The sequence below is a fragment of the Varanus komodoensis genome, unplaced genomic scaffold, assembly GCF_004798865.1.
Source record: "Varanus komodoensis strain SLA01 unplaced genomic scaffold, ASM479886v1 scaffold4, whole genome shotgun sequence".
NCBI classification, from domain to species: Eukaryota; Metazoa; Chordata; class Lepidosauria; order Squamata; family Varanidae; genus Varanus; species Varanus komodoensis.
This window is the reverse complement of record NW_025335941.1, coordinates 44,881,802-44,908,900: the sequence shown is the minus strand read 5'-3', so window position 1 is coordinate 44,908,900 and position 27,099 is coordinate 44,881,802. Positions and strand designations below refer to the sequence as shown.

The following is a 27,099-nucleotide window of genomic DNA, read 5'->3' as shown; positions in this document are numbered from 1 at the left end:
ATCACCACCACCGAGACTGATTGCTGAGGGGGTAGTTCCTGCACCATGATCCTGCTCTCTCCTCTATACAGACAAAATCTCCCCTGGGCTCCCAGCACAGTCGTTATCAAGAACAGGCATGGTTGAGAATCTGCGAAGGTCCCACACAGTGGCAGAAATCCCAGACTAAAGCCCCCCAGACTTGTTCTTCTTCCCCAAGACAGTGATGGAGGTAAGATGGAGGGACAACAGATGCCACAGCCTACTTGCTGACTGGATCTCCACCTGGAAGGAGGAGCTGCAGCAATGGCCACTGGTAAGAATATCAGTGGGACAGTAGACTTCAGGAGGGAAAGGACCAATTGAGAGTCTCTTGCCTCAGAACACTTAAGCTCCCCTCCTGTGGCATCACTCTGGGACATTGCAGGAAATCTACATGGTGGTTCCAAGCCACCCATCAGGGATCACAGTGGGGCTGCTGCACTGCTTCTGCTAATTAAGTGCTCCTGGGGTGGGGGGCACCCAAGGGCAACTGGTCCCCTGAAATACAAGGCTGGTGCCTCCCAAAATCTGAAGGACAGGACAGCTAAACATAAGCAGCAAGCTTCAGTCTCATGGGGCTCTGATCCTCACAGTGGGATAATCAGTAATGTAGCAGTAAGTGCTCACCATCTACCATAACTATGGCCCAGCAGGGAACCAGAAAGTCAGGCCAGTTGACCCTAATTAAAAAAGCATGCTAGCCTCCAAGAGCAGGGCTTTCTGTAAAGTCTAGGCGTCTGAGTAGTTCATCAGGATTAAGCCAACTTGCAGTACAGTAGTGAACAATATTTGGTTACTGGGAAAATTCATTCCCCCATGGCCCTGCGACCATGAAGGCTGCTCAGAAGGAACAGGGCACTGTGAGAGGGTAGCAGATGAGATCCAGTCTGGTGTAGTGGTTAAGAGCACGGGACTGGGACTCAGGCAAGCTGGGTTCTAGTCTCCACTCGGTCAAGGAGCTCACTGGGTGACTCAAGGCCAGTCACTCACTCTCAGCCCAATCTACCTCACAGGGTTCTTGTTGAGAAGATAGGATTCTGAGAAGGAGAATTATGTTAACCATGTTGAGTTTCTTGAAGGAAAAGGCAGGATATAAATAAATAAATAAGCATCACAAAAAAGCTTTTGCCCTTCAACCCTGCAAGCCCTGACTCCACCACACCAGACTCTCAAAACTTTAGCTCATGAAATCCCATCTAACTCCTCTTTATCTTTCATCCCTTTTATTAAAACTTTTGTTTCAGAATGTGCTGTTTCTGAAGAGAATGAGGGGTATAATTATAGCATCTTTCAATATGGGGTTGATTCGATACAAACCTTTTAAAAACACCGCATCTTTGAAAATATATTGGTTATGTAACTTGCAATGTTCCTAAGTGAGTCAGCCAGTGAACATTGGAAAGTCAACTAGAAGTCAAGCTGCATTATTCCATGTACTTTGACAAAACAGACCTTCTCTCCCCACCCCCTCCTCCTCCTCACAATGAGTGGATTTATGCAGCTATTTGATTTTTCACCCACTCCTTTTTCTCTCAGCAATCTATTTTCCAATATGCTGAGAAGCGCTGTGTTCCAGGGCTGAGTACAGAGTGACAGCCTCAGAATCAGTAGCATGTGCTGATGTTGCAGATTAGAAACTGTGTGTGTGTTGCAGAGTGGGAAAGAAATGTCCAGGCAGCACCATGGGTGTGCATGGGCAGCGCCTGAGGAACACGAAACAGAGAAACACAGAAACAGAGTGAGTTAGAAGGGGCCTCCTGGGCACTCTAGTCTGACCCCTGGCTCCAGCTGGCTCCGCTCATGACATGCCTACCATGTGCATGTTCAGCCTATCCTTGAACACCCTCCCCGATGGGGCCTCAACCACCTCCCGGGGAAGCCCATTCCACACCCTTGAGGTCCTAACCGTCAGGAAGTACTTCCGGGCATCCAAATTGAACCTTGGTTCCTTGAGCTTGGCTCTATTGGAGAGCATCCTCCCCTCCTCTGCAGGGGAGAACAGGTTTCTACCCACCTCCATGTGACACTCCCTCACTCTATATGTCACCAACAGATCCCCTCAGAGTCTCCTCTTCTCCAGGCTGAACAGACCCAGTTCTCTCAGTCTCACCTCATATGGCATCCCCTGCAATCTGGCCACCATCCTTGTGGCCCTGTGCTGCACCAATTCCAGCCTGGCTACATCCTTCCTGTAATGTGGAGCCCAGAAACGAACACAATACTCCAGTTGTGGGTGCACCAGAGTCATATAGTGTGGTAGTAATACCTCTCTCAATCTAGAACATGGAATTGTTCCTTGTACACACAGCTGTAAGTTCTCCCCTGAAATTGTTCTTTGTGCATACAATTGTAAGTTTCCTTACTTGCCTCATTCTAGTCAAGACAATGGAGGGGACAAGAAGAGGACCAGCAGTTGCCACTGCCTACTTGCTCGCTGCCCGCCAGGCCAGCAACTGGTGGCAAGGATGAAAAAGAGGATGAAGAGCAGCAGCAGCAGCAGCTAGTGAGGATGGCGATGAGAAGGCAAATGTTCTGAGCGAGGGGGCCACTGAGGGCATCCTGGAAACCCAAAGGCAGTGGTGGATCCTGGTCTCATACTACGAAAATATCAGAGACACATGAGAATCTATTGTGCTCAATTTAGAGGGCAAACCTAACCACAGGCCTGCCCATCAGAAAGACGTAACTGCTGTCACAGCCTCAGAAAACTCCCAGGAAGCTCCGCAGGCATTAAATCTGGTGGTAGTTTCCACCAGTGTCAGGCCCCAAAAGGTGCCATGCTGGGGTGGATCCAAAGCAGCCTTGGATACAGTAAAGAGTGTCAGGACAGGGCATCTTGGTAATGATCCCAAATCTGCGGCATGGACTTCCATGCAGGCCATTTAGGAAAGCTGCAACGACCTATATGCTTCCTGTTCCTTTTTCTGGGAGAGGAACTTGTCGGGAGAGAGACACGCCAGACTGCCCAGGTGCATGTAACACTAACCACACCACAGTCAGTAGGTCTTTGGGTTGTTTAGCCACTCCCACCTGCAATGGGAAGGACTGGACTCATTCATAAAATGCGTGCCAGCGACTGTGTGTGAGGCCAGTTTATTACACACTTGCTAGCTGTCATCAATTCCTTTTTTGATGGTGTAGGGGAGGATCCCACACTGCTTCTGCCTTGCAACAAAGATAATATCCAGATGGGTGTTATTTCCCTTCCTCGTACCTTAGTGGCCCTGTTGTCAGTCAAGGAAATGTGTCAAAGGAAGGATGCTGAAATAATCTTGAATTATGCAACTGCTCAATTGTTTCTGTAGCTTCCACTCCAAATCAGAGAGAGGGGGACGGAGGTGCTTCCTGAACAGCCTCTTCTTGTGCCATTCACTGTGTTGCTCACCGAATGTACAGGGTGTGGACAGTGTGTTCCGATAGCATTGTCATCTTGTAACATTCCTGATAACAATTTCATCTTTTTTCATTACTGCCTGCAAATTAACTGTTGTTTAAATTAAGTTTGGCTCAGAATGACTGACTGATATGCAATAAACTGATGATATCCAAAATGTTCACATCACAGATCTTGAGCACTGATTTTCCAGTATCCCAAACTGACTGGCAAGCTTCAGAGGGGGGTCTTCTCTCAAAAAGCCTCCTCCCCAAATAGAGGCCAATGGAAATGTGGGTTTAGCGAGCTCCCTTTCCTCACATTCCTCACATTTACTGTACCAAAGCGTAGAATGCCTGAACGGGGCTTTAGTTCTGTATCTGTTGTATGTGTATATGAATGTGTGTGTGAGAGAGAGACAGAGACAGAGACAGAGAGGGTGTACATTTTAGGTTGGCTCTTAGGGCCAAAGCCCAAGATCAGACCTTTCAGGGGATCCCAAATGACCACCCAAAAAGTGGCAAATAGAGAAGCAAATTCCATTTTATTCCTGAGGCACTGATGCTGCTATGATTTAAATGAGCTTAAAATATAGAAGGGCACATGCTGTTGTAACATATCAAGAAAGGGGGGAAAAGAGAAATACATGTCACAAGCTTCAAAACTGAAAGATGTCTGTTGAGGGGTAGGGGTGGTGTTGTCAACATAGTCATTGTCGTTGTTGTTCCATGGCATTTATATCCTCTGTGAGGAACCTGAGGTAATAGCTCCACATTATCTTCTCAACAACCTCCCTGTGAGGTAGATTAGGCTGAAGTCTAAGATCACTATGTTCAGGGTTTAAAATGACCTAGATGTACCACTGAATGAGAAAGGCAGACTGAACTAGACATACAAAAGGGAAAGAAGGAATAAAAGGGGAAACCAAACAAGCTAGACCTAGAACGATGCATTTCCTGTGTGGAAGACGTTTTCTGGAGATTGTGAAAAAATGGGCTTCACCAGGCTGATGGTGAAAGCTCGAATTTTCCACAAATAATTCTCCACTCCCTGTTAATCATCATTACCCTGGGGGATACACATGCTTTATACGTCACCATGCTGCTAATTCCACCTTGTTAACATTGCCAAGGCCTGGAGAGACAGAGCAGGCTGTGGATGCCTATGTGGGGTTTCACTTTCCCTCCTAGTGACTTCAGCTATATGGGGAGCATTGCAAAAGGTCTGGACATTCTTTCAGGAAGTGGACTTTAAATACGGAGTCCTCCTCCCACTCGTGTGCTTTTCTCCTCTGCTTCTTTTGGGCAGCTGCTGCCCCTTTCTACAGCTCCCCTACCTCACTGCACTCACAGTGACTCTGAGCATGCAAAAGACGTTCCTCACAACTGCTTGACATCCCACGCAGCGCAGTGTTTGCTTAAGCATTAATATAAAAAAGAAAGAAAATGTGTGGTGTATCTGTGAACATATATCTACCAGGTTGTCATTCATTAATTTCATACATATGTAAAAGCAAACAATTGCCTACACACGCTCATGCCATAATAAGTCAATAAGGAACAGCCCTTTGCTTGTTTAGGCAGGAAAAGGGCCTCCAACTACATTTACATAGGACTACACCCTAAATTAAGCCAGCATTGTTATAGTCACTTATCCAAACAGTGAGAGGTTTCAGGAGTTGAGTGCTTACCAGATTTGCTATTATTTGGAAAGAAGTTTCTGGAAGCTTATAGCATCGTCTAATATTAGAGTCAATTGACACCAAATACAGTGTGATCATAGATGGAAGAGTTGCTCAAACATTCCAACAGACAAAATGCTTTCAGTTTACAGAGTCCAAACTCTTTTCTACACTAGGATTTTATCATGTGCTTCTCATGTTCTGTGCCTAGCAAGCACTTTTGGTGAGTTTTTGTAGAGTGGGGAGAATGTGGCATGAAATTGTGAAAGAGAAAGGAAGTACTGTTCTCACTTATGTAGTCATGTTATTCTCTATACCACAGTACCACCTAGAAGTTCCCAGAGAGGACTGCCTGGCGCCCCAGAGAGGTCCGCCTGGCGCCGTCGTTATTTGTTTTTCGGCGCCAGGCTAAGACCTTTTTATTTAAAACTTATTTTAATTGTTAAATTATTGAATTAATTAGGATTTTAAAATTTTTAGCCGAGAATGCACCGGGGCTTTTTAAATGGCTTTTTAAAATTGTTATATTATCATTATTTATGTATGTATTTATGTATTCTTTGTGAGCCACCCCGAGGCTTTGTTGCGATGGGGATGGCATAGAAATGTTTTAAATAAATAAATAAAAATAAATAAGTTATATACTGGAAAAGCAGGAAAAGAGATTTCCTGTAGTGCTCAGATCCCAATTCTGTAATGAACCCAAGAGTAGATACAGGCTACTGATAGCTAGTTAACTGCTCACAGAGAACAATTAGCTTTTTCACTCTTTTATCTAATGCTAGATTTAGAGTGAACCTATTGAAATAAATAGGGCTTAAGCTTGACTCACATTGAACACAGACCTGCAGCACTATTCAGGCATTTGCCTGAACCTGTGAGGTCTTAGAGGGGGTATTGAGTCAGGGCTGTGCTCACCAGCCCCAATCCTTACCTCCCCAGGTGGGCTGACGCCTCCCCCTTCTGTTCAGACCTTGCCATGTAGAATTGACCAGCTCTGAAGGGGAATTCTGCTCACAGGATTCCAGATCATCAAGAGAGAACTACTCTCATTTCAGATCTTGCTAATTCACCATGGCAAGATCCGAACTGAAAGAGCCAGGGCCAGTGTAGTTGAAGAACAGGGTTTCTGTTTCTTACTATGTCTTAGTCTTCTCAAATGGCAATTGGCTGTTTATCACTTATAATTAGTTTTCCCACTGCTGCCAGGGGGAGAGTCAACTCCTCTGACCTTCAGATGGCTTATAAGCTACACTGACAAGCCATGGTTGGTTGTAGTGTTTAATTAAACCACAGTGGCTTATCATACTATCCGAACCCAGACCATGCAACCCCCCATAACTTAAGACAAACCACTACAAACTTGCTTGACAAGAGCAGCAAACCCTTCTAGCCCCTCTTGCCAAGTGGCTGTTGGGTAGCCCCCACATCCAGACAACCCCAAATGCCCAAGTGGCACTTGGAGGAAACTAGCAGAGGCTTTCCTGCTCCTCCACACCATCATGAACCATTTCAGGCTTGTTGTGACTTGGTTTTCCTTTTAAAATTTTTCTCCCTGCAGATTCATGATCCCTTTTCATTAGCTACAAGCTGTCTCTTCAAGGTGCCCAACTGGTACTTGCTGAGTATAGGGGCCAAGTACTTTTTAAATATTTTTCCTCTCTAAATTTTCACAATTAATTGCAAATCTCTGTTTAATCTTTTTTTTAAAAAGTTGTTCTTGCTGCCCGGTCACAGCTACAGATGGAGTGGCAATCGAGAAGTTCAAGTAGTCACTGAGTGGGGGAGAGGGTACTATTGGCAAAATGCAGCAGCCACCAACCCTGTGCAATACCTATACAGTGCCTGGATCTACCAATATAGTTTGCTGCCAGAAAAGAAATGCTTAACCTCTTCTAAATCCCACTTGAAAGACAGAGCTTTGCTTCTTGACAGCTCTGACAGGTGTCAGAATTCAGTTACTCCCATAACTGAGTTCCGTCCTGCTTTTGCATGCTCCCAAGATGGCATCATCTCTAATACCACTATTAGAGGTATTAAAATACACTTTGTAACTCTTTCTAAATCCCAGTTTTATAAAGTGGGGTGGAGGTTCAAACATCCCCTTCCCAGAAGGATCTTCAGGGTGGTGAGGGGTCATGTATCCCAAATGTCCTATCAGTTTTCCAGGTATTCCTAAGATAATACCATCTTGGAAACATGTAAAAGTAGGAAGAATCTCATTTGTGGCAGTAATTGCATTCTGACATCTCTAAGAGACGTCAGAATGCAATGTTCCATTTTTTCAAGTGGGATTTAGAAGGGACTATTTATTATTTTTTATTTGGCAGGACATTCTATCAGCAGGGAGAGTATTTTGAAATAATATCAGAAAAGATTTGAGAACATCAAGGAGTAATAATTGGGTTTCCAATATGAGCTTAGCATTTGCTTTAAGCAACATGATTTGCAGGTACAACATTGACATTCCACTTTCCTGACTAGTCATGCCGATAAGGGTTGTTTGCATACACATGTCACAAGGGGAAATGAGTACAAGGATGGCATCAGCCAAACCAAAACAAAGCTAGTGATCCACAGTCTCCTCAGAGACCATTTTGCAATGTTCACCTGTGTTTAGTTCTAGTTTAGCAGGCAAAAACTAATGACATGTCTCATTAGCAAGGTAGAGAGCTGCCAAATTTCAAACTTTAAAACCAGTACTCATTAAGAAGGAAGGGAATTTGGGGAAATAGTGGGAGGATTTCCCTTAAATTCTTAAGATTCATTAGTGAATTCTTTTTGAAAGCTCTGTAATGCAGCTCTGGTTAGATGTAAATCAGCCTTCCCCAACCTGATATTTACCAGATATCTTGACTTTCATCTCCCATCAGCCCTAACTAAGCCAATGGTCTGGATGCTGAGAGTTGTGGATCATAGTATCTGAAGGACACCAGGAGGGCTGGAAGGCTGAGATAGAAAATAGCCTGTAATATACTTGGCTTGGAAGATGTTTACATTTCTTTTGTCTCATTCTTGTCTCTGCTTAAGCAAGTTTTGCAGGTTTTGGAAACCACACAAACTCTGCAAATCTGGAATCGTGGAGGTAAAAATGAAATGTGCAGCAATCACTCTTTCACATCTCCTTTACATCCCTGGAAAAATGGCTCTCTAGCCTTAACCTCACACACAGAGAGATGCAATAAAGCTCTGACTGGAGAAAGGTAATAGCTTTCCCCAGAAGCTTGAAGGATGAGTCACTGCCTGTGACAGGGACACTTATCTTGTGCTTTCAAAGCCTTTAAAGAACCAGACAATTTGGTGGAACAAAAGCAAAGAATTTGTGTATGCCACTGTGGTGAGCAATGGCTCTGTCTGTCACACAGCTCTCAAGTCCCCCTGAGACAATTACCTGTCTTCAGTCTGAGTCATGGCAATTCGGTTGTTTGGGTCTCCTTTGGTTTTAGAGAACATGATGACATGGCACTTGGAATGCTCCAGCTACTCATTTTGCACACAAACCTGGAACTCAATGAAGGGCTCCATGGGATAAAATGGCAGGAATCCATTGTAAAAGGTGATGGAAATGCCGCGGTTCTTCAGCATTCCCATTAGGTCCGCCCTCATCACAAGGCATCCTTTGGGGGCTGGCACTGCCCAACCAGACCCATCATGGTCACTCACTCTCAGTCCTCTTTGAAGAGTTTCCTCCAGTGGCAGACAGCTGGGTCTGGGTGCCATATTTGAATTTCCCACAATGCACCACAGTGCGTGCCTCCTGGACATTGTGAGAAATTACAGTAGCTGTTCTCAGACCTGACCACCTGGGGCTAATAAGAGTGCTGCTATTTTTTCCTACTGCTGTGCCAGGCTTTCTCCCTTCCCCTCCGTTCTTTCAAAAATTCCCATAACAGCCTCCATCCTACTAGATTTTAGTGTAGCTGACAGCAGTTTAAAAGCAAAATAGCGGTTCCGTCAGGCTACAGAGCAGAGGCAGGTAGAGAAGCAAGGTTGCTCCATCACTGTGCTCACAACCCAGCTTCCTTTGGCCTTCGCTCACCATGGCAGCAACCACAGTAGCAGGTAGCAGGCAGAGGGGCTGGTCAGAAGCAAAGCCATCCTTGGCCTCTGCTGAAGAAGCAGCTGCCTCTGTCTCTCTGTAATGGCCACCTGGGCCAGCAGCCAGTCCATCAGGTGAGCTGAATAGTTTGCATGCTGCCTTGTCATGATCAGAGCAACAACTTGAAGAACTGGCACTTAGCTTGCATTTTGCCTCCTCTCTCTGAGTCCCTTGTGTGCCCTAAGCCTGAGGACAGGATTGTATTCCTACTGACATTTGGAAGCCACTTTGGAAGCCTTTGGGACTAAAGAGCAGGCCAAATATTTTCACTAGACAAATAGTGCAATATCTCACAAAGCACTCCTAAATAATAGCAAGAAAAACACCAAAAATTGACTAAAAGGAGGGGCACAAGTATAGAATGCCAGGGTGAATAAAAATGATTTTGCCTGCCATCTGAAGAAAGGTAAGAAAAGAGGTGCTAAGCAAGCCTCCTTGGGGGAAAAAGGCCTTCCAAAACTGGGGTGCCACCACAGAAAAAGCCTCACTCACTGATATCTACCTCACCTCAGACATGGGAGTGACACAGAGAAGGGCAGAGAGTTTGACATAGGCAGGGCCAGCCCTGCTATTAGGCAGAGTGAGGCCTTTGCTAGGAAGAATGTGCCAAAAGGAAGAGCTGCCCAGCCATCCAGCCTACCTTGTGGCCTCTAAGCCAGCTTGTTCTCCCCAGGTGTGCTGGAGGATGCTCTCCCATTGCTGGTGCAGAATAGATTCATCTGCCAGTCCCCAGTCTTGTATGCACCCTCCTGGCAGGGTTCCGTCTTGTCTTTCCCTCAGGCAGCAAAACGCTTTGAGCCAGTGTAGGCGCTCCTTCAGGTATTTGGGTCTTGACCTATTGAAGGCCTTACAGGTGAGCACCAGCACTAGATACATAAACCCCCAGGGGTACCCACCAATGTGGGGGGGTCCAAAAAAGGACAGCTGAGGCCCCTCGAGCTTGGCACCAGCCTAGATTTACCTGGTTGCAGCACTGGCTGGGGAAATGAGCTGCTGGCAGAATCCTCCAGCAGCCACCGCAGAGCAATCAAGGGGAGGTGGGGATCCCTGCCTGTGCCGGGGAGCCCTGAGATGGTGGGGAGGTAGAGGGCACATCCCTCAGTGTCACACAAGCCAGTCCTGAAGTAAGGACCAGTGCCCAGTGCATGGGAACAGGAAAGGCACACCGTCTTGTCCTTTGCCTCAGGCTGCTGGCGGTCTCAGGCCAACCCGGTTAAATAAATACATTTGGTTTCTACAGGACTGCAAGGGCTGCATCCAAAGTCTCTCTTATGAGAATTCTGCTGGACTGTTTCTATGGAATTATGTGCACTACGTGGCCCAGTTTTACATTTGCACATCTTCTTTCAGGTTATTATTCTTGCTCTGAAAAAAGTAGTTCCTGTATCTGAGGGAAAGTGTCCTCCAGTTAAGAACAATTTCTCCCAAAGTTTCCCATTTCGGGGTTGGTAAAATTGAAGCATGTTCTTCTTCCAAAGAAAACACTTTCAATACCATAAATGCAATTAAGCTCCACTATTTCTGTTTGATCATATGCATACTTCAAGCATAACTGTCGCCAAAGGCAATAATGAGGCAAGAGATAATAAGCATTCTTGACGGTTGTAATGGGTTTCCTCATAGCAAATGGAAACCTCCATGCCAAGCACTGCAAACTGACATTTCAAGGGTATGATGCTCTAACAGGGTGGGGCAGGGCAGGGCACCCCCTTCTCCCGATCTACTGCACAAGCATCAAAGAGAGGTAGTGCAGCCTGGGAGTAATGGAGGCGTTCTAGGAGAAGATACACAAGAAAAATCAAACCTGAAGCCTGCCCTCCCTTGGCCCAGGTAGCCAGGTGCACCTTGCAATGTCACTGCTCTGAGCTCTTGTGCCTCTTTTTATCATAACTTCTCTTTTATTTTAAATGTGTTGAGGAAAACTATCAAGCTTGATATGTATATTTGATAAAAGCTTTAAATAAATAAAATAAATTTTAAACACAGAAATGCAGAAGAAGCTGAAGGAGGAGTGGTCAAAAATGCCAAAAGCAATCACTTTAGGGATATAAAGTGGTGATTTTTAAGTGCTGCAATTTGCTCCTTTCCATTTCTGGTGGCCCTTTCTCACCAATTACGGGGAACTGTCATCTCCATTCATCTTTAATTCATTGTGAGCACAATCGTATGGCATCCTGGTGCTGTCTGGAGAATCATAGGGTTATTGGGAGTGGGTGAATAGGAGTTCTGAGGTCTGGAGATCATAGAGCTGAGACCTGCAGGTCAGGTTCCTTGTTGGAGGCATTGAAAAAGCCACACCAGTTGCCTCTTTGAGGACACAACTGGACTTCATAGAGGACTGGACCACAACTGGACCACTAAAGAGAGGCTGCTGGGGTCAAGTACTTACTCTAATTCCTGTCAGTGCCCCAGTCTGATGAATGGGTGGATAGGTAGACAGACAGACCAAATCTAGACAGCCAAAACCAGTCATCAAGAGGAAATACATGGTGGCAGGCACAGAGGCCAGCAAACACTGCTGCCGCGACTCACTTCAAGTTTCCAAATTTGGAGTTTTCTGGGCATCTGGCATGGGGAGCATTGGATTGCATCCTTTGTTATATAAACATAATTTTTAAAGGAAAAAAAATCCAGGAGTTTACACAGTAATTGGTTTGTTTGTTTGTTTTGTTCTGTATTGTTTATTAGATTTTTTACCCTGGCCCTGGGCAGCCATAAGGCTCCATGGGCAAGTTACAAATAAAAATATGCAGTGGTACCCAAAGGGGTGGGATGTCTTGAAAACAGCTGCTGAAAAAGGAGTTAAATTCCTGTAACAAAAGGGAAGGGCGAAGACCACTATATCCAGAAAAATGGGATAAATATTAGAAAACATTTCCCAGATTAAGCCATTCTGCACGTCTGTGTTTAGTTCTGGTCATCCTACCAGAAAAGGGATATTACTGAATAAGAAAAAGTACAGAAATGGACAACAAAAATTATAATGAACAAGAATTATCAGGGGGCTAGAACAGCTCCCCTTTGAGGAGTAACTACAACTAGGGCTGTTCAGCTTAGAAAAATACCTGGTAAGGGGAGACATGAAACAGGTGTTCAAAATAATTCATGGTATGGAGAAGGAGACATTTTCTCCCTCTCCCATAACCCACAAACCCAAGGTAATCCCATGAAGCTGATTGGTGGGAGGTTTAGGGCAGATAAGAGGAAGCACTTCCCCACACAGCATTCAGCTACGGAATTGGCTGCTGTGGGAAGTGGTGAGGGCCACCATTTGGGATGGCTTTAAGAGGGGATTGGACAGATTCATGAGGCAGAAGGTGCTCAGCAGCTACCGGCCTTGTGGACTATGTGCTGCCTCCTTTAGCAGAGATGGCCTGCCTGCATATGCCAGTTGCTGAGGAGCTTGGGCAGGAGGTCGTCTTGCACCCATCTTGCTGGAGGGATCCTGTGGGCAGCTGGTTCACCACCATGTGTGGGGAGTGCTGAATAGACCATTGGCTTTTCTTATGCTCTTATGCTACAGTAACCATTCAGTGCATGTGCTACCATTCTCTTGGGCCGTTTTACATTCATTGCTATGAGCTGCTCATCCTTCTTTCTTCCCCCCATGCTTAAAAAAATCTTCCTAATGGAAGGGGTATGTTATTTGGCAAATATCCAAACAGCTACACAGGCTGTAATCTTATAGTCTTTGAAAGGACATCCCAGGGATGGGAGACTATATTGCACCTTCCCCTTCCAAGGGTAGAGATAAGGACTCTACTTTGAGGGGAAATCTGATCTTAGACTCCCTGCAGACACCATGGAACCTTCTGCATCACCCGCAACCATGTTGTTGGGACTCCAGCACCCCCAGCAGTGGATTTGGGGTATAGCATGGATGGATCTAGAGCAGGGGTCTCAAACTCAACTTACCTGGGGGCTGCTGGAAGTAGAGTCTGGGTGAGGCTGGGCCGCATCAAGTATTCATCGCGGTGGTGGTGGGCCACTCATCCCGCGTCGCTCCCGGAGGCCGGCCCGGGCGCCGCCGGCGCTTTGAAGGCCGCAGGGCCCTCCCCCGTGCCCCGCCCCTCCCGGCGCGCAGCTTAGAGGGAACATTGCACCCAGGGTAACGTCTCACGCAGGTGCGTGTGAGAAAAACGCGTGGGCCGCACTATCACTAAACTTTGATATCAAGTGGGGGCCACAAAATACCGTCCCACTGGCCGCAATTGGCCCGCGGGCCACGAGCTTGAGACCCCTGATCTAGAGAATCCAAAGCCCTTCTGCTGTGCAGTTAGTTTCCCAGAACAGAGCCCCAGAGCTAAAGTTGAAGCTGTCTCCACATGATCTGGAGTAGCTCATCAAGGATGTTGTTCAAGCAATACAAGCAATGGAAGGGGAGTGGGTCATCTCTCCACCGGACCAAGAAGAAAAGCATGAGACTCTGCTTCTCTCTCGCTTCTGCCCTGCAAGGAGAAGTCCAGAAGGGCTTTGGAAATACTGGGCTCTCTGAATTTAAAGGTAGTATTGTCTCATCCAGCCACAGTTCTATGCATAATTCTGTCCAATTCCCCATTGAAATCAGAGGGACTTAATTCCAAGTAAACAGGCCAAAGATTGTGCTGAGAGTTTGATAAATGCCATTTCAGTCAGAGAGACATTGACTCAAATTCTGCAAAATCTTGAAACTCATTTAATTATTGTGGCCAGTCACTCTCATCTAGCCTAGCCTAGCCAAATTTACCTCACAGGATTGTTGTGAGGGGACAAATGGGAACACTCTGATGGATTCTGCTCTAATTTTCCAGGAGGGGCAGAGTACAAACCTGATACATTCCAGTCTGAAAGAGAAGCTTTTTTATTAACACTTCTTGAACAACTGCACATCAAGTGCCCATTGGCGATTTATGGCCAAACGCCATGTCAGATGCAAATTGGCATATCACTAAGAGAAGTGATATTCAAGTTTCTTACATTGTGGTTTTCTTCTTACCCCATAGAGAACATTACCTAGAACAGCTCAGCTGGATTCTATGGCTTACTGCACAAGAGAATATACAATAAGACCAAGTGCAGATCTTGTAAGATCTTGGTTGAATTGGATGTCATTTGCAGGAATAGTTACCTGTTCTGAGCTTAGTGAGTCCTGCTCTGTTTCAGATTAACAGGTACAGGAATTTTTGTGCAACAGTAGCCATGACATTTTGAGGGTATTCAGGAAAGGCTGCATTTATCCTACTATGCTATGTGAAGCATTCTTCCAAAAATAACAGACAGCACTTGGTAAGAAACATGCAAAGTTTCAGAATAGGTACAACCATTTATGTGAAAAAGAGTTGTCAAATTTGGGTGAGGGTAACTGATTAACTTCCCCTTCAGTTCCTCTGTGATTTGCGGGGTGGGGACAATTTGTATGACAACAGCACATTGTGTAGAGGTGCTTTCAGGCTATATATGTACATCTCTGAAGTTTAGGTGTAGGGGTTGACGTAATGTTTGACGACCAGTTTAAAGCTTTTTTCATACAGAAAACCTTCTGGTATTGGAAAAATGTTGCTCTCCCAGTCCTGTCCTTGCCATCCCCTAAGGCACCAAGATTGGAGCCCCTAGTAAAAGAAGCTGTGATTACAAGCCATATCTGTCATCATTCAATCTCTTCTTTCCACCCAGCAGTCAAACAATGTTGTTTTGTGTGATATGCTGTTGGTCCTTCCGAAACCCAAATGCATGGTTCAGTTTCTACACTGGTAACTTTGGAGAGAGTCCCATTTTGACTTCAGAAGCTCCTCATACTATTTCATCGATCATATTTTTGATTTCCTTGGACTAGTTATAGCACATTTTTTTAATATGTTGCAGTTCTTCCACAGTATACTTATATGAGTGTGATGCTTTCCAGGGACCAGAAGTGTCTTCAGTGAGCTGGGACTATTGGAGAAGAGGAAGAGTTCTACTGCAGCTTCAGCCAAACAGCAGCCCAGCAGATCCTTCCGTTGCTTTTCTGCCTCCCTAGCTCCACCTGCACAACCTCCCTCTCCCTCTTCCCTGTACTTTGAAGAGTAAACTTTGCAGTGTCTTTTCAAGCCTTTCCGATTTATCTTTATGCCTTGAGAAATTATTCTCTGAAGCACATACTTGCTCAAAAGCAATCACATTTTCTTTAACAGCTCTACTCACAAGCAAGCTGCATCAGTGTTAGTAGCATTCACTTGTGGAAAGCTGGTATGGGATGAGGCTGCATGTGCGCACCAGGACTTGCTTTTTGGTGAAGGATGCTGACCCTACAAGCTTCACCTTACGGTGGATGGAAGGACAGCAGCAATTGGCAGCACCCCCTCTCCCACTCCATCATCTTTTGGTGGGGAGACCAGGGGGAGTTCTCACTTTTATTTTCTTCTTTAAAATATCTACCAGTGCATAGCTAGTTGAGCTAAAATAAAGAAATGCAAGCAAATGAGCATTCACTTTCTGACTCACACAATCAGCTAGAGAATCATGTTGCTACCCTTGGAAAAAATCAAAGTGTTCAGTGTCTTTCCAACCCTTACCTTTTGCTTACCTTTCCCTCTTGCCTCAAGGAACAGCTGCGTTGCATGGCTATTGAGAAGTCATTCACATTACCTTCCATGGACTTACTCACAAGTATGCCACATGAATTTTAATGTCATATTTTCAACATAATGAAACCACACTGTATCCATTTGCATGTGCCCCAAGTGAGATAAATACATTTGGCTTAAATACTGAGCCTGCGCTCCCTCATAATGGGAGGGACTTGAGTGTGCGCTCCCCTGTTCAGCTGTGCTACAGCATCACCACCACCAACAGCCAATGGCCAAAGGCAAGGTATTGCAGCAGAGGTTAGCAGCCTCTGTAGATCAACCTGCAGTCTTCCAGAGCACCACACACATGCACACCTACCTGCAGGTAGTCCCTAAATGCAAGGAGGCTCTTGCCTCAAAATATCCAGCATGTTTCCATTTCTCTTCTCCTGCCAGGAGGCAAACTGCAGTATTCTGCCCCAATATTCATCTAAAATATCACCAAAGCCAAGCTGCATCTGGGCAATATTACACCAGCCTGTCCTTTAGGTTGCAAAGATGTACTTGATGATTATCAGATACCCATTTTTCGACAAACTTCATCTTGATTTTTTTATTTTTTTTTTACTAGAATGGCTTGACAAAACAGGATTTTAATTTGCACGTGAAGAAGTCCTGCTGAGTTTGGTTCATTCCTCCTGCAGATTTGTATTTCTGAGAAGACCACAAAGACTTGTTTACTGAGTTGTCAGGGCTTCATCTCCTTCCATGAGTTTCAAAACATGTCAAGGAGTCACACCATACTGGACCTGATTTTGATACAACAGTTTGCTTGCATTTCAGTTATGCACATACTGGATAGCTCATGGCACACCCATCACTTTGCCAGATAGCAGCAGTTCACTGCATCTCAGATACAGCAACAACTATGTATAACCTGATTGAACTAAATCAGCCACCTTACAGAGAATTGCCTCATTAGGAACAAATTACTGACTCATTCCCTGAATGTCATTGATTCTATGCTGTAAAACAGCGGGAGTCCTGTGGGAGTCTATTTGGTGGTCACAGTGATGTAATTTAACAAGGCATTAGGCAGAAAGGACAAGCAGTACAGAGCATACACAAGTTGTGCTCCTTGTATGTGGTGGACCAGGCATTCTTTCAAAGAAAATCTATTCCATTAAAAGCACACATGGGCACCTGGAAATTGCCATATAAAAACCATGTCACACATCAGCAGGACTGTGTTTCATAGGGTACCACTTGCAGAATTAACCTATGGAATTCACTTACAAGATGGATGCTAGTTTAGATGGCATTAAAAGGGGGCTGGACATGTTCATGAAGGAGAGGGTCATCCATGGCTACTAGTCATGATGGCGATAGTCTCCATGCCACTGGGTGGACATGTGCATCTTCTGTTTCCCATGTACATTGCGGGAAGTACGCAAGGCCTGACTGTGGTTCTCAGTAAGCCTCCCTGATTAACTAATGGCATTGAACAGGATTAATGACATCCCTGCTTCAGAAAAAAATAAGCAAACACAATGAACATGCCTGTATTTTATTGCTTTATGTTGGCTATCTTCTCTGCTTTGCCTGAATCCCATTTCCTAACAGTCGGCCAAATATGACAAAAGGAAAGTTGGTACTCCCCCAAGTTACACTTCATGGCACACTTTAGCCTATCCAAGATTAGCTACTGCTGAAATTCCTTGCCAAGAGAATGACTACCCAGCCCTCCCCCAATTCCAACTCACTCTGGAAACACAGTACTAACTCCTGTTATTCTGAGGCTTTAGAGCACTTATCAGTCACTTGAACCGTTTCTCCACCCAGTATCTAAAATGTCAACACTGTACTTTCAATTACTGGATCAGCAGGGATTTGGGACTGTAGCTTAGAGGCAAAGCATATACTTAGTGTACAAGAGCCTACATTCATTCCCCGGCAAGTAAAGGTGGGCTACCCTGCTTTGAAATTTGGAGAACTGAGACTAATCAGCACTAGATGAACAAGGTTTGATTCCATTGAACTAACTAGGTTGACTAATCAGCTACAGTCCCAAATCCTGCTAATCCATTAAAGGAATTTTATGTTCATATGAATTGTATAGGGAGTAACCTGCCCCCAACATGCCAACTCATAGACAGCACATGTATGAATTGCCACCAGCTCATGTACAAGTTTTAGTTCTTATCAATGTGTGTGTTACACATTTGGAGGTGAAGAGATGGTTAAAGGATGTAGACATGTATACTGGACATCTAGTGCATGCTGAATTCCAACAACCAGTATATTTGCTCACTGGAAATAAGGGGCCACTTTGTACTACCCTTGAAGCAGCTGGGGATGTGGCCTGTCAACACATTCCCAATTAAAATCTGCCACAGGCACACCCCATAAGCACCCTTCCACCGTTTTGTGATTTACACAGAAGCAGGCGCTTTTGTTAGAACATGAGAGGGTTGCAAGTTCTTATTTGGAAGATCAAAAGAAGTACAATGCTCCCTTCTCTCCACATGACTTTACCCTTGCTTCTTATTCAACTAGGATAAAATTGAGAGAAATGGGAGAATTGTGTAAGCTGCCTTAAGTTCCTTGAAAGAGATATAAATATAATAAATAAATATCCCCTTTCAAATCCTGCAGCAGCTAGTGCTTTTGATATAAACAGGGATTAGTAAACAGCAGATACTTAACTTCTTTAAACAGATGGGTTTCTCTCTCAGAACAAGTTGTGATTAATTTACTGACTTGTTTGACATTCTTAGAAGTTTTGCTCTCATAATTCTAGCCTCTCTTGACAATAAGGAGAGCTGAAATTTACCTTGTGGAGAAAAAAATGCAACTGCACAAAGAAATGAACGAGTAACATAAAGATGCTCACATGAAATTTACACTTCCAGGGTATCATCTTGGGATATTCAACCCAAATCCTGACGTGAAGTAAAAGAAAAAAGAAAAACTTTCCACTCTGCATCTCAAATCATAAAAAGATCAACCACTTTTGTATGATAAAGTGAGGATCCAGAGCTCAACACCATTAGCTTCACATGCCCAAGGAAGACTAGGGACTGTATTTCCCAAACAGCAACTCCTTATTGTCACAACACGAACTTTAAAACAGCAAGTTTGTGATATGGCTTGGGAATCTGCTGCTCAAAGTGGGGGAAGGAGAGTTATAATCTCAGGATGTATGCCTCAAGTCATTCCTTAGACCTCAGCTCAAGACTGAAAATATCAATGCTAAATGCAGGTCAGGTCACAGCCCTCAAATTACAACCAATTGCACTACAATATTCTTCTTTTATTTAGTTTACAGAAGAAACTATCAGTACAGGTTGCAGAAAGAAAATGTTTAGTGCTATTTACAATTTTGTTTTAAAACTCTGCTCTATACAAATTTATTTTTGATCATTATGAACAATATCTTTGTAGACCTACTGCATATAAAGCATTTTGTCAAAGCAATAACATTGAATAAAATAACCTGATTACATTTAAATGAAGTTGATCATTCAAAAAACACAGAACATTTGTAAGGGCCATGGACTCAAGTACAGAACACAATGTCAACCTGCATTTTTAAAGCCTAGAGCTATTTATATGGATTATTGTGATATTATTCTACACGCCAATCTATATTTAAGTTCTATAGTCATGTTTTTATAAGATTTTTATTAAATATATTCTACACATTTGTAGTTTCAACTAGGAAGGATTTCTCCCTAGTGGAAAAAATATAAAATCTTTTATATCTTTTTTTTTACAGATTTAGATGAAACTAACTCATGCTTTAGTGCTGTGCAAATTTTTTTAGCATATCAAATTTTAAATTATATGAAGTAAAAGAATGGCATTATATGTAACTATGTATGCTTTTAAAAACCAGCTTTTGATTTCCAATACGATTGCAAGCACTAATAACGAATGCAGATAACATAAAACAAATAAAAACTCATCATATGGCAGAGGTTTTCTACATTTTTCTCCTTACTTTTGTAATTATTTCTTTGAAGTCACTAATGGGTATGCATGACACTGACACTAAAGTACAGATGGATAAGAATGACTGAAAAACATCAATTGTTGATATTCAAAGACATAAAATTGATTAGTAAATGAGGTCTTCTAATATTTATGCACATTAATAAAAGCCTATGAACTACAGGAAATTACCCCTCCCATATTAAGGCTAGGAAATGCACTCTCTGCACTTATTTGTGCTGTCTGAACGAGCACTCAACTAATGTATGAGAGAAGAGTGCACGTCAATGACAAAAATCAGTTTCAACAGCCCTCTGCAGAGTGCTTTAAAATTACAGGCACGTAGTTTGTTGCAGTGAAAATATATATGTCTACAGACAGACAATTTTAGTTAGTATTTTGTGCCAGTTTGGCCACCAAGGCTGACTTAGGTAGAATTTACTTATTTTTTCCCCCCTCTTTCAGGTTGGCCATTATTTAAGAAAAAAGACTGCCGATAATATTTTCCAGTGCTGATTCATTTCTCTGTGTTTGAAATACTTGAGTTTTTGTTGATGAGGTCTATATATTGTCAACCATATTTAGTGCAAATTGCATCTAGAAATCTTGATTGGTTAATGTTCAGGTTAAGGATGATTTTATGGCAGAAAAATAATTCCTGCTAAAGAGAATAGTTAACCTTTTCTTGGAGACAGAATGTACTAGAGATGTATTAATAAGCTTGTTCAACAACCTAAAAAGTAGAAATAAAAAAGTGTTCGTTGTTCAAGGAAAAAAAAAGTGACAGTGTTCATGTAATATTTCAGTTCAATGGATTCACAGATAGGCTCTTCCTAAGGGTGTTCGAAACGATGTTGGTCTCCTCTAGTCCAGCGGCATGAAAGACGAAAACTATTCTACATCACAAATAGCAGATACAGCAGAGCTTTTACAGGATCACACAGCAATTGCTCTCTCCAGTTTTTTCCCGATTTCTCTGACCTGAGGAACAACAGGGATACTTTTTCAAGATAACAAATACAAAATATTGTGGTATGTATCTGTGTGTGTGTGTGTGTGTGAGGAAAAGAGAGATAAGATGGAGCAGAATAAGTCTGAACACCGATACAAGTTCTGGGCTTAAAATGACAAGTTAATATTATTTGTAAGCTTGGGTTCCTTCTGTTTTTGTTCTTGCTGCTGCTTTTATCTTGATGCCAATAATTCTAAAAACGAGTTATTGCTTTTTATATTTTGAAGCCACTAAAGTACAAATTTCCCAAATACATTTCCAACTGTGAATTTAAATTCAGTACTTCTAAATATACGTGCATACATACATACATACATATATATGCACCCTGAAATGACTAGATTTATCTTCATTATAGCATGTTTATAAGTCACAAATAGTTGCTTTCTTCCTAAGGATACACAACCATACCATGAATACTTTGAAAATGGAAACATTGCAAGTCCAAGTTAGAAGCTTGTTATTGTTTAGCCTACCTTGAGAGTTTGGCTCTGGCAGTGTCTCCCTAGCAACCAAATGCATCACTGTTGTCTTGCCAAATGGGAGTTTTAATGCTGTGTGAACAGAAAAAACAGTTTTTCAATACCTCCCTTCATCCATACAGAAACAGTAGGAAATACTGAAAGTCACCATTCTGGATCCTTTTTAGTCTCTCTCAGTATTGACCATCCTATTTTTATTGGCCATTCTTCAACTGAAACTTTCAGGAAAATTTACAAATAAAAATTGCAAAATGGTAAGTAAAACATTCTACCCTGGCCCCCAAATCTCTGGAACAGATAACAGAATCTTAAATTTAAGCAGTTGTCTAACCCAACTAAATAAATTGAAAGTTAAATCACCACCACCACCACCACCCTGCATATGTATCTTGCTTTTCTTCCTCTTGTGAGGATCCCAAGGTAGCTTAGATAGCTCTATTTTACCTTCACAACAACCCTGAAAGGTAGATTGGGCAGAGAGTCAGCAACCAGATCAAAGTTACCCAATGAGCTTCATCCCCAGGGTCCCTTGTCCAGCACTCTGCACTGACTCAGCTATCCTAATGGGGTATGGTATTAATCCCAGCAGCATCTTGAAATGCCTGCTGAATGTGTGGCCTGGTTCACCCAATGGAATGAGGTAGGGTTCTGGAGAATCCTTGGTTATCGTTTCTGAATGATGCATTGTAAAAATGTATGTAAAATAAATTCTACCCTAATATCTTTCATTCTTCTACAATTTATGCAAAAAACCTACTTTACACACTTACTTGCTTCCCTTTCTATTCAAAAACAATATAATAGCCAGATGCTAGTATCACTTTTCAACTAAACATAAGATTTTTTCAGTTTATATTTTGTTTTAGCCAAAATAAAGACACACAAAAATAGAAACAGAAACCCAAAATTGCTACAGCATATAATTAAATGGTAAGAACCAAATATATCTTATATACAATACTTTTCTGAATAGCTAACCTCACAATCTTATGTGCATCTACTCAGAACTTAATCCCACTAAAGTCATTAGGACTTACTCCCAGGTAAATATGTATAACATTGCAGTATGTGCATGTTTTTTAATTTCCCAAAAGGTTCATGTTCAAGTGCCAATTTCAATGGATATCTGAATGGACCCAAAAATGCAGTACTCTTCCTGCATACTGAAAAGCATGCACGAGAAAGATTTTTGTATTCATTTCATGCATTTTAAGCTACTTTAAGATTAATCCTTCATAACCTCCATGTACACACAAATTATGTTACTTTAATTAAACATTAGAAACAGCAGCTAAGTGTATAGGCAGTATGAGAAAATTTATGTGAACTGTACAAGCTACCCATGCTCTTAAGGAGAAATTTTCAAAACCCTCTTAAAGACCTGTACCAAAGAATAACCACAAGTCAACCAGAAGAGAAATCTGTAGCTAAGAAGCAGCACCAAAAAAGCCCCATTTCCTGTATATACCAACTTAATCAATGGGCACAAGAGCTTCAGAGTAGAAATCCAGGTATAGGCGAAGTGTTAATGTAACCTAGTCCCAAACTATTTATTGTTTTAAAGATCACCACCAGTGCTCTAAACTGTGGCCAGACACATACTGGTAGCTGTGCAACCAATGCAAACATTCATTCAGTTAGTGTTAGGCATTCAGACTTTCTGGCCTCCATCACCCTCCCAGTCACTGCATTTTGCACTAACTGAAGTTTCTGAATTGTCTTCAAAGGCAATCCCATATCAAGTGGGATTTGTGTGTAGCCTAGCTTGGAGGTAACTAGTGAATGGGGTAACTGAGGCCAGGTCCAACTGCTCCAGATAATGTTGCAGCTACTGTACAAGCCTGAGCTGGCAGAAGGGACTTCTGGCCATTTCTATTACATACCACTTTTTAGCACAGGAACAATGTATACACATTGCCCCTCATCCACAACCTGGAGTAGTAAAGGTCAGAAAAACTGCACCATCTCACTCTGCTGAAAAGACCCTTATCCTACACAAAGGAGTTGAGACATTTCCCTTTCACGCCACTCCACCCATTTCTCTCACATCTGTTCCTCCAGCCATCCATTACTGCTTACTTGATTAATTATATTTAAATCATCTGGGAGAGTACCATATAATTTAACAATATATTTATATACCACGCATGAATCTAAACAATATGTTATTTTTAAATCTTCAGAGTCTGCCAGCACTGCATAAGCAGCATCCTAAGAGGATGTAGCAGGAAAAACTAAAGGAAACATTCTCAATTCTCCTATGAGGCCACCTCTACCAGGATCTTCCCTGGCTCCCTCACCTAGCGGAGACCAGGATACCAGGGCATAGTCTGTGACAGGAGGGAGTGAAGGGAAACAGGTCCATGCCATCAGTTCTAATGACAGAGCAGCAGCAGATCAACATATCAATCAAAACTATTTCCCATTCCAGCTGGTCATTAGAAGAACACTACGACAAATGCAGTTTAGTGTAAGCAAATGTAAAGTAATGCATGGAGCAAAAAAATCCCAGGTTCAGGTACACTGATGGGATCTGAGCTAGCAATGACTGAGTAAGAAAGCGATCTGGAGGTGACAGTCAATGCACAGGATGCATGCAATGATGAAGGAGGCAAACTCCATGCTAGGCATAATTAGGAATAGAACAGAAAATAGAACTGTCAAAATCTTATTTTCCTTATACAAATCTTTGGTGCGACCACACTTGAAATATTGTGTTCCGTTGTGGTCGCCTTACCTTAAAAAAGACATTATTGAGTTGGAAAAAGGTACAGAGAAGGGCAACAAAAATGATCAGGGGGCTGGAACAGCTCCCCTATGAGGAGTGCTACAACAACTGGAACTGTTCAGCTCAGAAAAAGATAAGTAAGGGGAGACATAATAGAGGGTTTAAAATAATGTATGGTTGGAAAAAGTAGAGAGGGAGACATTTTCTCCCTCTCCCGTAACACTCGGACCAGGATCATCCCATGAAGCTGATTGGTGGGAGACTTAGGAAAGCTAAAAAGAAGTACTTCTTCATACAACATATAATTCAGCTATGGAATTCACTGCCATGGGAAGTGGTGAGAGCCTCCAATTTTGATGGCTTTAAAAGGAGACTGGAAGATTCAGGGGGGGAGGGGGGAGGCTATCAATGGCTACTAGCCTTTCTGCTGTGTGATGCCTCTTTTAGCAGAGGTGACCTGCCTGACTATACCAGTTGATGAGGAGCTTGGGTATGAGTAGGTCTTGCAGCTATCCTTCATGAGGGATCCTGTGAGCAGCTGTTTTGCCACCATGTGTAAGCAGTGTTGGACTAGACAGATCTTTGGTCTGATCCAGCTTGGATGTTCTTATGTTCTTATTTGATTAAAAACTAAGGTCTAAATTTGCCTTTTCCTCTTCTGCCCCAATTCTATTTCCTTCTCTTAGACAGTAAACCTAGGGGCATGAATTGTCAGATTAATTATCTTTTTAATCCATCTAGGACCCCTTTTTTGGCTGAAACAAAGTACTCTTTAAATGAATAGGGTAAATCAGTTTGCATTTACTATTTAAGAAAAACTTAGCAACCCAGTTTTGCACACTCTTGGATGGGGGAGAAGGCAAAAGATTTAAAAAGAGCAATGGACCTGGAGTAAGCCAGATCAGAAGTTTGCATGTCTATGTTTACAAACTTCCAGGCATATACATCCACAACCAAATAAGAACACTGCATTAAAAAACAAAAAAACAAAAACAATTTTTATGAAGTCCCAGACTAAAGCAGTAAGAAATGAGAACATATACCATGACATAATAAATAAATAAATGAGAAAAGCATGCCACAAGGGGGCACAATTGAACTACTTTTTTATTTAAAGCAGGGCCATAGCCATTTAATTCTTAATAGTCTTCAAGGTTATGCTAGACATAGCAAGAAAACTTCCTTTTACTGCAGTTCTCAGTGTCTCAGCACTCAGAGTGCCAAGACTCAGTGCAGTGCTATACAATCCCCATAATTTTTGGAATATAGATTCTAATGGTACACAATGTAAGTGGCATACAAACAGTGGAATCAAATTACAGCATCACTTTCCAGATTTTCAATAAAATTACTAATTATTACAAGTACTTTAGTTTGCAAGATGATACTGCAGTAAGCATTATATGAAGAGAGAACACTATGCATGAAAAATCCCTTCTAATATCTTGAACAGTGATTTAAACTTATTTTTACCAATCCGTACTGCAGCATAGTATTCAATTGCATGCCACTGCATTCTTAATTCAAACGCTGATGAGATCACATTCTAAGTTGATAAAGTTTGAAAAGCATCTATTGAGCTTTCCAAGCAAAGTCAACAAAACCAAACGTTTTTTAAAAGAAAAACTATGTTAGTGTAGTCTATTGTTGCATCAGCCCAAAATCACCCACAGGACTAAAGCCTCCATAGCTCAATTTCTTTTATTACCTCCTAGCGTCACATTGCCATGAAGAAACCGTCCTTGATAAATAAGTCTGAGAATATTTGGACTGCTTACTTGCTCTTCTTCCCAGTCTGAAAAAAGCAACAAAAAGATTATCAAGTTCACGCATTATCTTACTTATGTTTGCCTCCATTACATACTATATATAATTTAACATAAATATAAGCAGCTGAGCCTGCATGTAAAGCAAGTAAAAGAGGTGTATCTTTGTTTGCCTGCACCAGCAACAACCATACAGATGGCCTAGAACACTGGATATTAACATTTAGAAAAACAGAAGCCATAACATCAGACATGTTGAGAATACACTCAAGAAAAATAATTTCTAACAAATCATATAAAGGAAAAACATAAAGATTCTGAACAGGTGTTTAATATTCTACTACATTCTTTCTCTTGCTGCCCAAATTAAGAAAGAAGTTTAAAATTATGGTATTGTCCGAAGTAAAAGCCATGGACTCTGAAGAATAACAGTATCAAAATTTAATATTATGAGACTGGATCCAGAGAAGTGCAAGCATCACTCTGTTCATGCAATGCCTTCAAACCAGGTGAAATTAGTCTTTTTCTAAGCAGCACAGTGAGATGGTTATGTGTACAAAGAGTTATCTTTAATGCTGACAACAAAAGAGGGAAGTGCTCCCATGTTCTAACCAAGTCTTGTCTGCAACAGGAGGCAGGGGCTGTGGGTTGCAGCCACTGAGTTTTCTGTATGAAATAGAAAGGGCTGCCTGTACCCTGCACTTACCAATGCTAGAGGTGGAAAATGAGCATTCTGAGAATTTTGATTTCCTAGATGGGGAGGAGCTTATATTCTCATATCCTGATACATGCAATGTACATACAATCATATCCTTGCATAAATACAGAACTCCTACAAATATAAACTGGCATATCATGATCTAGCTCTTAAGATCAGAGATAGCTCACAGGATTGAGTGCTCCCGCCTCCTAGAATGTGTTTTATCTCAACTGGCCTTAACCAGCTATTACACAGTGACTGTGTCCACACAGTGCAATAAACAACCCTGGTGGTTACCATGGTTTGTGGTTTTTACCATGATCTGACAGGTGATCAAGTGGTTTTTACTTTATCATGGTCTCCATCTCCTTGATCAGTTCTCCCACTGTTGGCATGTATCCCACTCAGCCATCATCATGAAATTCAATCCCAAGGTGCATCTCTTCCTGCCTATGTTACCTTCCTCTTCCTCATTGGTCCACACAAAGAGGTTAGATGGCTGGAGCAGCTCCTCAGTTGCCACTTTTTGCAGAGGATTCTGTGACAGTTTCATACTATGACTGTGGAATTCATATTTCTGGGTTCAGGCAACATGGTGGTACAGAGAAACCATAGAACAAACTGTTGTTTCTTAAGATTGTTTCTAAAGGCCAAACTTAAGGTGCAATATCATGACTGGGTTCAGACAACACAATAGACTAGCAATGGTCACACACACAC

The 27,099-nt window shown here is 42.5% G+C and overlaps 1 protein-coding gene across 1 annotated transcript in view; it reads right to left on the bottom strand.

Moving 5' to 3' along the window:
- Positions 1-18,990: 18,990 nt before the first annotated feature.
- UBL3 (ubiquitin like 3) overlaps positions 18,991-27,099 on the bottom strand; it is a 49,173-nt gene continuing 41,064 nt past the window's right edge. Inside the window, exons 3-5 of the mRNA XM_044441563.1 lie at positions 25,622-25,708; positions 21,180-21,257; positions 18,991-20,672 (exon numbers count right to left, since the gene is read on the bottom strand). Of these exons, the coding sequence (XP_044297498.1) occupies positions 20,620-20,672; positions 21,180-21,257; positions 25,622-25,708 (218 nt within the window). The 3' untranslated portion in view covers positions 18,991-20,619. The remainder of the gene's footprint in view (positions 20,673-21,179; positions 21,258-25,621; positions 25,709-27,099) is intronic.